Source organism: Schistocerca americana, chromosome 4 (assembly GCF_021461395.2).
Source record: "Schistocerca americana isolate TAMUIC-IGC-003095 chromosome 4, iqSchAmer2.1, whole genome shotgun sequence".
NCBI classification, from domain to species: Eukaryota; Metazoa; Arthropoda; class Insecta; order Orthoptera; family Acrididae; genus Schistocerca; species Schistocerca americana.
Window position 1 is genome coordinate 575664691 of NC_060122.1, and position 15565 is coordinate 575680255.

Genomic DNA, 15565 nt, shown 5'->3' on the forward strand with positions numbered 1-15565 from the left:
GAGATAAACGAGGGAGACATAGCTGCTCTAGGGCTAACTGAATGCAAACTCATGATAGGAGGCGACTTCAGTGCCAAACACTCCGATTAGAACTATAGACTAATCTCCAGGGCAGGCGCCAAACTGCAACAACAAGCGCGCAACCACCACATCAAAATATGGGGCCCGGTCGAGCCCACACATTTTCCAAAAAATGGAGGTAGGCCCGACGTGTTAGACATAGTACTCACTAGGAGGATCACGGGGTTTGTAGCCGCAAGGACAATTAACAGAATGTTCTCCTACCACAACCCAGTGATTTTAGAGGTTGATGTGGGAGAATGGGTAGCACTCCAATTGTACCAAACGTCTAACATACGTACATACTGGGAGCGATACCGAGAAACTGCCGCCTCTGCTAAAGCTCGCGCTCCGCCACCTACTGCCGAAACTGTAGAAGAAGCGCTACAAGACCTATGAGGTACCATCTTGCAGTCAGCGGAAGGTGCCCCCCCCCCCCCCTCCCCCTCACCGGCAAATGGACGGGCAGCCCCCGGAAATACAGCTCCCGGAACACTTGTTAGTTGAAATTCGACATAACAACAGGGTGTCAAAAAAGTGGAAGATCACCAGAAATGAGGTCATCAAGAGGCTGCTCAATCGTCTCAATTGTCGATGTGGGAGAATGGGTAGCACTGCCACGGTACCAGACGTCTTACAAACGTACAGAGTAAGAGCGATACCGAGAAACTTTCGCCTCTGATATCACTCGCGCTCCGCCACTTACTGCCGAAACAGTAGAACAAGCGCTACAAGACATAACAGGTACCATCTTGCAGGCAGCAGAAGAGGCCAACCCCCCACAATGGGATGACCCGCCGCCGCAAATACAGCTCCTGGAACACCTGCTGGCTCAAATTCGTCATACGAACAGGGTGGCAAAAGAGTAAAAGTTCACCAGAAACCAGGCCACCAGGAGGCTGCTCAATCGTCTACAGAGAGAGCTGAAGGTAGCGCTCAATGATCACAGAAACCAGCAATGGTAAAACCGCCTCACATCTCTCAAAGTAGACGATCACACACTACGGCAAGCAACCAACCTATTCTCAAAAAGACACGCTAGGATGCCGCCACTACACGGTGAGCGGGCTCTGGCCTACAGCCATGCTAGAAAGGCCAACGCCCTCGCCGACTCATTCGAGAAGCAGCTTCAAGCGGCAGAACCCCTGGATGAAGAGCATGAAAATGTAGTCCGTCGTCAACTGGCTGCCTTCCTCAACGCTGAGGAGGACCCAGAGGACGAACCCACGCTTTTCGCCCCCGAAGACTTGGCAAGAGAAATTAGATCCCTCCCCACGAAAAAGGTGCCAGGACATGACAGTATCACCAATCAGTTAAATAAAATCCTCCCACCGTCGGCGATCACACACATCGCGCATATCTTCAACGAGATTAATTGTTCCCTCGAGTTCCCGGCTTGCTGGAAACATGTGGAAGTGGTCGCGATACACAAACCAGGAAAAGACCCTCTATTCCTGCACCACTACAGGCCGATTAGCCTCTCGCCAACTCTAACCAAGATTTATGTGCGCCTCCTGCTAATACCAATGCAGTAACATATTACCAGAGAGCGACATCCGCCGGATTTCCAACTCGGATTCCGGCAGAACCACTCTGCTCCACAACAGATCATGAGAGTGGTTGAAGCAACCACAGAGGTCTTCAGCCACAGAGGCTACTGCGGGATAGTGCTACTAGATGTAGCCAAGGCCTTCCACTCAGTATGGCATAGAGGGCTACTCTACAAGTTGTACACACAAGAGTTCCCCTGGAGCATAGTTAAGCAAATCAAAAGCTATCTCATGGATAGGAATTTCTCTGACAAAGTGGAAACCGCCACCTCCACCAAAAGGCTTATTCGTGCTGGGGTGCCACAGGGATCGGTCCTGAGGCCCGTTTTGTACAGTCTGTACACTGCGGACACACCAATGGCCCCTCGGGTGCACAACGCAAGATACGCAGATGACACAGCGTGATACACACGAAATGCGAACAAGGACCTGGTCATCCCTTGGCTACAAAGGGTTTCAGATGACACAGAAACTTGGGCCCATCGCTGGCGCATCACCATCAACTCTGAAAAGACACAGGCTATGCTGCTCACCCGGAGGCTCGTAAGGCGCAGACCGCCTCAACGCCGCCGCCGCTCCCCATTCACCTTCACGTAAACGCAACCCAACTCCCCTGGCACAGAACCGCCAAGTACTTAGGCGTCACTTTGGACTCTGGTCTTATGTGGAAACTCCACATAGACGAGGTCCACAGAATGGTCTGTGCCAGAATGTCAATCCTATACTCAGTCCTCATCTCAACCAGCTCCCTTCCCTGCTCTGTGGGTGTGAATGTATATCAGGCCCTGATATGGCCAGTAATGGAAAATGCCTGCCTTATGTGGGGATACGCGGCGAAGCAGCACCTGGAGAAACTCCAGAGGCATCAGAACCGCGCCATCAGGAGGGCATTGAATCTACCCTTCAGATTCCCTACCGATGATCTACACGCAGCAGGCGAAATCCCACTCCTGAAAGAGCGTTTCGAAGATCTGGCAAGGGCCTTCCACGAAGGCTCTTTCAGATCAGGAAACGTCCTCATTCACTCTCTAGGGTGGTATGACATGTCCCGCAACAAGCACAAACGCCCAATGACGATCTTTGACGACTAAGTCGAAGAGAAAATCCGTATGCCCAATCCCAAATCCTTAATCCTTCTCCTTCCAAATTATATCAGTCATTCCACCAACCTCAGGCAAGTACCAGACACACGCAGAACATTCACCACATTAAGCAAACACCCAAAAATTACACAAATAACCACACACAGAAGTAAACACGTGGAGTAAATGCCGAAAGGCTGCAAACCGCCGCACACACTTCCCCAAAGAGGGGAAAGTATTAGATGAGAGTAAGGAGCATCCCGACATTTCACCAGAAGATGATGGGTACGAAACTCATCGAAACGTTGCTACAAGAAGGTGCCACCACTCGGTTGATAACCTGAGAAGAATTCTTCATTGGAATACGCCGAGAAGGACTGCAGTCGCATAAGTCATTATCCTGTCTCACTGGTTATGCTGATGTGGTCTTATCGGACGTAAGCGTTGCTAAAATGTGTGAAGTTGATTCGCGTGCTCCCATTGAAGCACAGGTGAGGAAACCATTAATGCAGAGAGAACCATAGTGTGCTTAATGTTTCTGAGCAATTTTTAGAACTGAATTTCGTGGCAACCGGTACGACAGATTTTAGATGAAACTAACGGCCACCCCTGGCTTTGCACAGATACCACTAACTGTCTACTGGCGGACGACTTGTCTGCAATAGAGGTAACAAACTATACATAAATATCTTCTTCGTGAATCAGTGCTGCTATTAGTGCAAACCTATCTAACTCCCAACTGTAGATCCTGAGACTAGATTTCACATACAGACAGAAAATTGTGACAGGGAACTTTAATTTACAAAGTATTGATTTTGGTCAAGCTTTACTGCTGTCTTAAGTTCAGTTTTTCCCAATAGACACCATCTTCTCTGTAGCTGACCAAGCCGTAAATCCCATTATTGTTGCGAGGCGTCACACCAAACTTCAATTACGTACAGAACGGGTAACGATATGTGTTTTACGAATTTATCACTACTATGTTTAAAAGTAATATGTTCAAACCTTCCTCATGAATCTATCTTTTAGTGGAAAGTGTAACAATCTCTGCAGTAGTTCCTGAGATTAGCCTCCATATATTACGTGGAGCTTTGGTAATATGCATAGATTACCGGAGTTTGTATGAAAAGTGACTCAGGCGCGAAAACTGGATGCTTTCTGGCGACTACTGTTGACCGTCTCCTCATCAGTGTAGGAGATGACTCGAGTTCTGAAGTGGACTTCTCTATACAGGTACGGGATGAGTTGAAAAGGTACTAGATGTCTGGCTGTAGTTATTATCCTCTGTGTGTTCGATATTTGCTTCGACTGTGAAATCTTGATAGTAATTTTTCTTACGTGAAATTTAAAATTTTCCCTGCGAATTAAATGTTCGAAGAGATTTCGAGATTGCAGCAGGTCATCGTAAACATCGTTCCACGATATTTCAACTGGACACTTGCCAGTCATCTTCAGATGAGCCATCGAAAACGGATGGCTCACCTGAAGATGACTGGCAGGTGTCCAGGTGAAATATCGTGGAACGATGTTAACCACGACCTGCTCCATCCCCGAAATCTATTCGAACCTTTTTTACTTTACACATACCTCACGAAGATGGAAGATGCCATGGTTACGACAGGTTCTTCTGCAGCAATTTCTCTCTCGTAACTTTAGTCATCCACCTTGCTTATTGTTCATTATATCTACTAATCGCACATACAAGTAATCTGTCGTTTTGTCGGTTGAGTGTTAAATACATTAAACGACAACGATACAGCTGTAGACTAACATGGGATCATTCATCTTTTGAGACTGTTATACAGTCTTAATAGGCTAGACGTATTCCATTTTTATGTAAAGCACGTTCAGTGGCCGCTACAATTGCAGTTTTGCTTACGAATTGGTTGAACGACACAATAAACAAGTCCCATCTTTGAAATCACATTTACTACTCACCATTTTGGGCACATGCGCTGTTTTCAAGCGTTATTCTACACACAGGCGTGAGATTATTATTATGTGGTAGTGTCTGCCATTCCTCTGTGTGTTCTGCGTATCTCCCACGTGTGTGTGTGTGTGTGTGTGTGTGTGTGTGTGTGTGTGTGTGTGTGTGCGCGCGCGCGTCTGCGTATGCGCACGCGCGCGCGCGCTCGCGCGTATGAGTACGTGTGTGTCTGTGTGTGAGTGTGTGTGTGTGTGTGTGTGTGTGTGTGTGTGTGTGTGTGTAGGGAGGGGATGGGCGTTTGAAAGTGGTTGGGTGGTAGGGCGATATATTGTAACTTCTTTGGGCTAGTTAGAGAGTGTAGAGAGCACATGGAAATAGTGTGGTAGTCTAAAAACGTGAATAACGAAAGTAATGTCAGATGTTGGGACTCTTTATGATCTCGATAAACATATTACAGCGACCCGTAAATATGTTTTAATAAAAGCGAAACGCATCTAATCAAAATGGGACTTTATTACAGTCGCAAAAGAAGAATTACTCCCATATTACTCTTAAAACTGCGACTGCACGAAAGGGACCTCTAAAGTGGGAACCGTAAGTACCGTACGCACAAGAATGACCTTAACAGCATTTGATTTAAATTCCACGAAAAGCAGACTCATATAAGATCGCAGAGCAATACGAGAACTATTTTTTTTTTTTTTTCAGTTCTAATCTGTCGCAAAATGGAAACCATAGTAGAGATTAAATTAATTTTTTTTTTTTTTTTTTGCAACGTTTAACAACACCTTCCAACTGTTCTCTACACAGACACCGATCACACTTAGACATTGGTCGTAGCATTGTACCAAATTTCAAATACCTTCTTCTTACAAAGCAGCCACCGGTTCTTTGCTGCAATTCTCGTTGTCTGTGTCAAAATGCTGTCCTCACAGCTAACGGTTCATATGACCTAAATGATGAAAATGAGAAAGTACCTTGCCCGAACTGTATGGTGCGTCAGTAAACACTTCGTTTCGAAATCGCTGCAGAAGCATCATTGTTGCAACTGCAGCGTGTGGCGGAGCATTTTCATGGAGACGGACAACGCCTAACGATAACATTCCTCTTCGATTGCTCTAAATTGTCCTTCGCAGACGATATTTTCACATCGCCTGATCCACTCGCTGAAATAGATAAGCGGTTGTCATTCGCCTACATGCGTGATCGCCTGCATCACGACCGTCTATTCGACTTGTCTCAAAATTCCTTCACCATTGCCGCATCCTGCTGTAAGGCATGGCAGTTACAGTACATGGGCTGCATGATGTCAGGCGGAACCCTTTGGAGTGAAGAAATCGAATGCCAGCGTCCACTTCATACTCACGTCTCGAAAGTACGACGGGGCGCGATTGAGGGCATACTGGAGACACTGTGCAACACAAATATGTGAAGCCTCATCGGTTTTAATTTGGCGTTCTATCGGACCTTCAAAACAAAATAGCTATAGTACATAGCACAATTTTTACTTGTGTGAGTTCAAGATTCGATTCCCGGCCGGGTCTGAGAATTCATCCTCTCAGTGACTGGTTTTGTTTTTTCTCATCGTAAGTTCATCATCATCGCCAGGTAAGTCATCGAAGTGGCGTCAAAGAAAAAGATTTGCTCAGGGCGGCCGGACAACTCCAGATGGGGTCCCACGGCCAATAATGCCACATGATCATTCCTATAAAGTCACGATGAACAGTGTATAAAATTACGAACTTCCGAATAGAAATAATGTCTCATGTCATCTTGAATAACTAATGCTTGGCTGCTCATGTAAATAATTTATTTAACTGCCGGTTACGTAGTCCACGAGCCACATAATGAAATTAAGTATTGTAAATCAGGACATTAAATTTGCAAAATGAATAGGACCGATATTCCTTGTCTATGAATAAATGACGCAGTAAGTGGTCCGTCAAGTAAGTGGAAAGTATGGATCCACAATACCTCAAGCGTGCCATGAATCTAGAGTGATGAGTTAACAAGCCATGCCGCCCTGTGTGGCCGTGCGGTTCTAGGCGCTTCACTCCGGAACCGCGCTGCTGCTGCGGTCGCGGGTTCGAGTCCTGCCTCGGGCGTGGATGTGTGTGATGTCTTTGGGTTGATTACGTTTAAGTAGTTCTAAGTTCTGGGGACTGATGACCTCAGATGTTAAGTCCCATAGTGCTCAGAGCCATTTCAACCATTTTAACAAGCCATCCAAAATGCCATAAATACAGCAGACCACAATGCATTGACGTGCAGGCGCAAAAGTGGCCAGCTCTGGATATGCTAATTGCTGCTTACTAGGCAATCGACTAACTGAGCCATTTATTCACAGACAGGGAAAGTTCGGTCCCATGCATTTTGCAACTTAAATGTCATGATTCACCACATTTAACCTTCTAGGTTCCGAAACCAGTTCTTATTTAAATTATTTACAAGAGCAGTCAAGCAGTTGTTACTTATGGCTGCGGTTGTCCTTCATACAGGATAGCGTGTATTGCCTGAAGTGTAGTAGTTTAGCGCAAAGAGAAAGCCGTTCAGTACTCACCACAAATGTGGGGCACGACGTCAGGGTTGTTCTCGTCGTGCGGCGCAGCGGCGTCGGCCTTGGCTCGCTGCTTGTCGAGCGCACAGACGGCGACGGCGGTGACGGGCCCGTTGGCGGAGCCGCCGCCCCAGCCGCCTTCGTCGCTGTCCTTGGAGAGCGGCGTGGCCGGCGGCTGCTGCTGCTGCGCCGACGGCCTCTTGCGGCGGGCGCGGACCACCGCCACAGCCGCCCCCGCCCCCAGCAGCAGCGCCCCCAGCGCGCCGCCGCCCGCCACCGCCCCCACCACCGGCGTCACACCCGGCAGCAGCGGCGTCTCTGCTAGAGGAACAGGCCTTCAGTTCGGGGACTGCCGTCAGCCACTACACACCTTATAGGACTGTTATTCGAAACAGTCTTACACACTGAGGTGAAAGAAGTCATGGGTTAGCGATATGCACATTCACTGATGGTGGTGGTGTCATGTCGACGAGGTAAAAGGGGTGTGCATTGGCGGAGCTGTCATCGGTACTCAATTGATTCACATAAAAACCTTTCCTACTTGATTATGGCGGCACGACGGGAATTAAAAGACTTTGTACGAGTGATGGTACATTGTAGCTGGAGCTGGATGCATGAGATATTCCATTTCGGAAATCGTTGCAGAATTCGGTTTTCTGAGATCCACAGTGCCAAGAGTGTGACGAGAATCGCAAGTTTCTGGCATTACATTTCAATACGAACATTGGCCGAAGGCGTTATCGTAACGACCTAGAGCTGCAGAGTTTGCGTAGAGTTTTCAATACTAACCGCTAAGCAACATGAGTAAATTAACCGCAGATTTCAATGTGCGGCGTATGAAGAACATTAAAATTAGGATAGTGAGGCGAAATTAGGCGTTAGTGAGCTATGAAAACGGAAAACCGACGAGGATGCCTTTGCTAATAGCACTACATCTCCTTCAGCGCCTCCCCTCGGACCGTGATCATATCAGTTGGATCGTAGACGACTTGGGAATCGTGGCCTGATCAGATGACTCTCGATTTCAGATGACAAGAGCGGATGGTAGGCTTCGAGTGCGGTGCAGGCCCCACGCAGTCGTGGACTCTAGTTGTCAACAAGGCAATGTGCAAACTGGCCATGGCTTCGTAATGGTGAGGGCTGTGTGTACATGCAATGGACTAGGTCCACTAGTCCAACTGAACCGACTATTGACTGTAAATAGTTATGTTTGGCTACTTGTTCTCGAACGACGATCTATTTTTTTCCTTTTTTTGGATGACAGTTACCACACTCGTTCTCTATTGGTTTGAAGAACATTGTAGACAGTTCGAGCAATAATTTGGTCACCTAGATCGCTCGACATAAATGCACTGAACGTTTATGAGGCATACTTGTCAGTTCGTGCACAAAATCATGCACAAGCAACACTTTCGCAATTAAGGTTCCAATGGCTCTGAGCACTATGGGACTTAACTTCTTAGGTCATCAGTTCCCTAGAACTTAGAACTAATTAAACCCAAATAACCTAGGGATATTACACACGTCCATGCCCGAGGCCGGATTCGAACCTGCGACCGTAGCTGTAGCGCTATTCCAGACTGTAGTGCCTAGAACCGCTCAGCCACTCCGACCGGCTCGCAATTATGGACGGCCGTATAGTCATCAATTTCAGTATTTCTGCAGGGGACTTCCAACGACTTTTTGAGTCCATGTCACGTCAGGTTGCTGCATTACGCCGTGCAAAAGGTGGTCCGACATGGTATTAGAAAGTATCCCATTACTTTTGTCACGTCACTGTGTAACTGCAACTTCAAGGAATGGAGACGAAACTTCCTTGCTTCAGTGTCTTGTCGTGAACAGGACGTGGTGTAACGGGGGTGCGCGTAGTCTCATTCGAAACTCTGGCCTCACCAGCGTTAATGCCATTGGCTAACGGAAGAGAGAGCGCTTTCGTCGAGACCTGTCTTTCTAACGCCCGATTAATAGTTATCCCGCAGCGTGCATTTCGTGCACAACTAACCATTCGCGCGAAAGGGAAAGCGGGAATGGGAATTTTCTTGACAATCTGAAACTGCATGAAGGATATTACACAAACTATTATTTCTGAAGAACAAAATGTATCTATATCAAAGTGTTCATGCACAAACAGCGTGTTTTTAATTAAGAGTATTACAGAGCAACGCAAACAATTTAATATAGAAATCGGTACCATCTTTATTGACTTTGAGAAGGCATTTGATCGCGTGAATCGCGACAGCATATGCAAGGTTAGAAAACTAAACTAAATCCGCCCGAACAGGCTATGAAGGCCCAACAATAGCGACCGGTCGCCGTGTCATCGTCAGCTCACATTCGCCACTGGATGCGGATATGGAGGGGCATGTGGTCAGCACACAGCTCTCTCAGCTGTATGTCAGTTTACGAGACCGGAGCCACTACTTGTCTATCAAGTAGCTCCTCAATTTTCCTCACAGGGTCTAAGTGCACCCCGCTTGCCAACAGCGATCGGCAGAGCGGATGGTCGCCCATCCAAGCACTATCCCAGCCTGACAGCTCTTAACTTCTGTAATCTGACGGAAACCGGTGCTATCACAGCGACAAGCCCGTTAGCTCTATGGAGGATTACGAACGAGGATATCATCTTCACCTAACAGGCGTAGTGGCAGTTACAAAAGAAGACGTATCGTAATATCATAGGTATGAGTCAATTGAAAGAAATATCTAAAAACCCAGGTGTAAGAAATAGGTATGGACTATCAGCTATGCTTTTTAGTATTTCTATTAACTTCATTCTGTTAAACGGAGATGTAAAGTAACCAAGGGAATTACAGTAATAGAACGAATGTGGAACACATAGATATGACACTGTTTACAGATGGCATAGTTATTAGTCAAAAGAATGAAGATCACCTGCAAAGGTCAGTATGCCAGATAAGCGAAATACACAAGAAACACAGCTTCTACATTTTTAGTAATAAAACGAAAGTAAACGTATCCCGGTAGGCCAAAAATTGTTTCGTTTAATTCAGTTTTAGAACAAGTCTCATAAATCTCTTTTTTAAGCTGTGCGATAATGTTTGATTTGGGTGATAATGAAAGTAAAATAAAAAAAAATTCGAAGTTGCCTGCGGAAACATGAGCAGAACATCGGACCACAAAATACAAAAGGACACCATCATGAAATTCTATAGAGTTATGGCGCTTCCTATGTTAGATATCCTATGGAAGCGACAGCGGAGGGTAACCATAAAAAGAAAATAAATCCAAAGGAAGACGAGGGGCTGAGCAAAAAAGAGATGATTAGAAATGAAGATACCACAAGAGAATTCAATATATTCAGCATGAATAACTGAATTAGAAAGTATCGTGAAGACGGGAGACAATACCTCACGAGCGAGTCACAGAAATCCCCAGAATATCCTACACTACAAATTTTAGGGGAAAAGAGATATTGGAAGACTTCAAAGAAGACATAAATTATTTTGTTTGACAGTTCGGGAAAGATAACAGCTCAATCTTTGAAAGGATTTTGATACGATAATGATGATGACTGTTACCTCGCGGAACACTGTTTCTCGTAGACAATCAACTGTTACGTTGGTGGACGCTTTTGGGGCAACTAGAGTGTGCGAGGAAGAGAAATGGGGTTGCACGGCCACTTTCGTTGCTTGTAACAATGCAGGAAGAGCCGGTTTGGAATCCTTTGAAACTCGGGAAATCTTAGCTTACCGTACTATAACTGTTTCTGAGATTATTATTGCTAGTGAGGGTTTATACCTGTTACCCCACGGGAGTTTGTCTTTGTCTTGTCGTAGACGTTGTAAGATTAATTCCGATTGTAGTATTCACTTATGGGTGAAGGCTAGTGGTCCTTCTTCTTTAGAAGGTTGTCGCATTGTGGGTGATTGTACTTTATATAATCATTGAAAGCAGTTCCAAAAACGACCTTGTACAAGAATATATTTAGTTAAGACACCAGAGATTTTGCACCAAACATTTAACTTACCATCTGCATTAATCCTCCTGCGATTCCTTGTGTAGAGAGAAAATGGCTTGTCTGTTGTAACAACACATGTTCCATAATCCCTATTAGGTACAACTCCGACTGAAAAAGAGCGATAAGAAATAATATCTCTCTCATTGTAGGCCTCCAATCCTTGAAGAGGTTTGTCAGTACCTCTCACAATAGCAATTGTTAACCATGAATTACCACTAACTACTTCTGTTTGAGGTCTCCTCGGCCCTCTGTACGCAACCATGTAGCAGCCCCACAATTTTCTGATCAGCTATGTTCCCATAATGAGCCTTTGTTGTATGATCACACGATTACAGAACAGTAACTGAAAGCAGTTACATCGAAAATATATCTAGGAGTGTACGTGTGAAGTGATTTGAAGTGGGATGACTTCTTAAAATTAACTTCGGGTAAGGCAGGTGCCAGACTGAGATTCATTGGATGAATCTTCTTGAAATGTAGTCCCTTAACAAAGGATGTAGATTATAAAACACTCGTTCGATCAACACCGGTACTTGAAATTTGCTCATTACTCTGGGATCCATACTAAGTGAGATAGACAGACGAAACACAGAGCAGCACTTTTCGTTACAGGTTGATTTATTAGGTGCGATGGTATCACGAAAATGCTCAGCCGACTACAGCGTCAGACGCTAGAGGTGAGGCGATCTGCTTCACGCTGTGGTCTACTGTTACAGATCCGAGTTCGTACGTTTCTAGAAAAGCTAACCAGTATATTGGTCCCTCCTATGTACATCGCGTAAAGAGACCTTTAAGATAAGATTAGTCAGATGCGAGCCAGCAAGTATCATTCAGCCCTCGAACCATAACCAGATGGAACAGGAGAAGGATGAGGGGATGCTCGTACACACAAAGTGCGCTCCGCCACGCTCACTAACGTTATTGCGGGGTAGAGGTGTAGATGTAGATGACCTATTCAGCAATAACTCAGTGAACGTGCATTTTCTGCTTGACCGTGAATAATTGCTTCAAATGTTGCTTCACGACGCCCTGGCGTTCTTTAGCAACATGCCGCAGTTTCATCAGAGTAAAACATGAACAAAACATGAGGTACTGGGGTGCTAAAATTGCCGGAGAAGTACAAGAGAGATTCCTTCATTTACAACAGTTAAGTGTCTGGTGTTCCGTCTTCAAGAGTAGACAACAAGATGAATTTTTTTAAGAAAACGAGCGTGTACTGACTGTGGATATTGAGCTCTTTAACAAGATTATAATGAAGTTTCTTTCCACACTCTTGAAGAAACTGATATTAAACATGTGTGGTTTCAGGAAGGCGTCATGAAGGACAACAAAGCGTGTAGTGTTTTTTCTTTTATGGAGAAGTTCGGTTTCCCTGAGTGGTGACTGTCTGTAACAGGAGCACTCGTCCAATTGAATCCTCAGCGTCCTCTTTATTGATACATCTGAAGTCTATTGTTTGCAGTACATATCGAAGGATAAGGACTGTTGCACATTTGCCGGAGAACATTCGCAACAATAGTCCGTATGCTCGGGGATATTGTCAGAATTTCAGCTGAAACTTCACAGTTAGAGTAAATCAGTGTATTGACACTTAGGATGTCGAGTATGAGAAATAATTTTTTTAACGTAATATTTTAAATTTAGAATAATGCACAAACGAAATTGTACTTCTAAATCACCACACTTCGATGCCGCAAACTTTATATAGGGAGAAGCACTGAATGATAAATAGTTCATTGTGTACGAATACTACTTCCATTCTCGGCCACATGCCCATCTACTACATTCAGTAACAGTTCGTTGGCTGAGCGAACGTATATAATTCTGTGTAAGACAGTCACCTCGCTCTTCCGAGTTGAATTATTTGTAACATCCACAAAAAAATCATTACCTTAAGGCGATAATGTGCAAACCAAACTAACTCTATGCAACACGGAATCACGTGTTAATGTCATGGAGAAGAATGGAGGAAGAGTGAAACTTTCAACGGCGATAACATGTTACAAACTAGTGCCACAGTTGTGTTGTATAGTCATTTCAAGCGGTTCTTGGTATGCTTCGTTGCTGAGCAGATGCTTTTCCATGCGTTTCATGCATTAACATATTTTCTGACTGATGTTATGTTTTGCTCGTAGTCGGTAGGTCGAGCAAAGGAAGAATACAAGTCTTTTCAGGAATGAATTACCGTGTAACAGGGTTAGTGAATCCTGCTGTCTTCTGGGGTAACTTACATTCCTACTGGGATATCTTACATTCCTACTGACGTGGTGAAAATCGACCGTCAGATATGGAGGCGTTAGTCTGATATCAGCTCGTTAGGTGCACGCAAACCAGCGTATATGATTCCGCTGGTGTTGTAACGACTTAGATTTACAAGGAAGGTGTCCATGAATTGTATATCCACCATTTCCACCGTGCATACTTTTAAATACTTGGGATGTGAAACCTCATATATCACATACAAGGATCAATAATAAAAATTAGAAAAAATTTCAACTGTTGATAAGTAGTATAAATCACACTCTCCTCAAAAAAGTTAGAGAACAGTGATACTAAAGTTTCATAATGTGATGGCTGTATCAATTCTAAACTGAATGTCACAGACTTTGGATACAGTCACCAGTCAACGGAAGAAGACTGAAGCATCGAATGTTAGACTTCTAAGACCACTAGCGCATTACAATCTTATAGATCGGACAATGAATAATGGATGAACTGGGAGTCTAAAGCATGCTTCGGAAAATACGGGCGTACAGAAAAAAATGGAATTAACATATTCAAACATGATAGATAAACGAAAACCTGAATTATATGCAAATTTACGTCTGTAAACGCACTCTGTTCGAACAAGTCTTGAAGGCGTAACTGCACCGACTGACCATTGTGTCATCCTCAGCCATCAGGCATCACTGGATGCCGCTGTGAAAGGGCATGTGCTCAGCTCACCACTCTCCCGACCATTGCCTGTTTTCGTGGCCGGACACGCTACTTCTCAACCAACTGGTCTCGCAAGGGCTGAGCGCTCCTCACTTGCCATCAGCTCTCGTCAGACCCGGACGGACAGCCATCCAGGTGCGAGCTAACTCCGGCACAGCTTAACTTCTGACGGGAATTAGTGTGACCACTGCGTAAAGACGTTGGAAAATATCCAATTCATTAAAAATGAAATTTGGGAGTCATTAGAAGAGATAGGATGATCAGCTGCTCTCTGATTGAAACTGGAACAGGCAAGAATGCGTAAGCGAAACCTGGATACGATGATGAAGTAATAAGCGATATGGGATGGCCAAATAGTTTCACAGACGCACAGTCGATTGAAAATGTCTTGGGCCCAGGACGCCCAGGAATTACAAGTCTATGTCCGGCATGATGGACCACTTCTGTTCTTCCTAGTATACTTGTCCAGCACTGAGAAAAATAGCCGTAAAGCATGCTGGGCATCTAGATTTAGACTATCAGGAAACGTCAGGTATTCTGTTCTGAAAGCGAAGCCAAAACAAAATGAATTGAAGCGACACCACACCTAAGTGCCACCCACGGCCCGTATCCTGGGGGCTGATATACCTAATATCCCAACCACACTTCCACATGTCAAAATGTTATCATCACTAGAAGCTGGCTGCACAGCCAGGGAACAAAAGAATATTTTAAACCAGTGTCAATACCGCGGATTTTTATCATTTGGTAACGTTACTTTGTGTGAAGGCCTTATTACAACTAAGATATTGGTGGGATTCCTTTTAGTGATACCTTAATGCCACGCCTGCTGTTGCTTCATGGATAACGTTTATACCTCAGCTTATGAACATAAGTGTAATACACATAATTGTTGTTGGTGACAAACTCTTCCTGTAGTATTGTGAAATAACTCAATGATAGCTCAATTTTCAATTGTATCTAACGAAGCACGATCGTTTATCACTCTCGTTTTCTTTGTGCAGTTTGGGGATGTTAGTTTTTCCAGCTGCTATCACGTTCTATTCCAGGCTGGTTTACAATAATAACTGAAAAATGATTTTTGAAATAGATGCATGATGGGCAATTCTCGGAAGATTATAATTACTTTGTGACGCTATATGTTACACTGTGTTGGCTGCATGTTAAATTTATTGCCACCGAGCAAGACAGCGCAGTGATTAGTAGACTGGACTCGTATTCGGGAGGACGACGATCAAACCACTGTCCGGCCATCCTGGTTTAGGGTTTCCGTGATTTCTCTAAATGGCTTCAGGCAAATTCAGGGATGTTTCCTTTGAAAAGGTAAGGTTGACCTCTTCCCTGTCATTCTCTAATCCGATGGGAACGATGACATCGCTGTCTGGTTCTCTGCCCCTCACCAACCAACTTTTATTGCATATCGGAACGCACGATAAAGATCAATCAAGAATCATGCATCTAAATATTCGAAGT

At 44.8% G+C, this 15565-nt stretch overlaps 1 protein-coding gene across 1 annotated transcript in view; it reads right to left on the minus strand.

Annotated features, from left to right (window-relative positions):
- The window catches only part of LOC124613623 (nephrin-like), a 441549-nt gene that overhangs the window by 19378 nt on the left and 406606 nt on the right, over positions 1–15565 (minus strand). The window contains exon 12 of the mRNA XM_047142339.1: positions 7180–7494. Coding sequence (XP_046998295.1) covers positions 7180–7494 — 315 coding nt within the window. The remainder of the gene's footprint in view (positions 1–7179; positions 7495–15565) is intronic.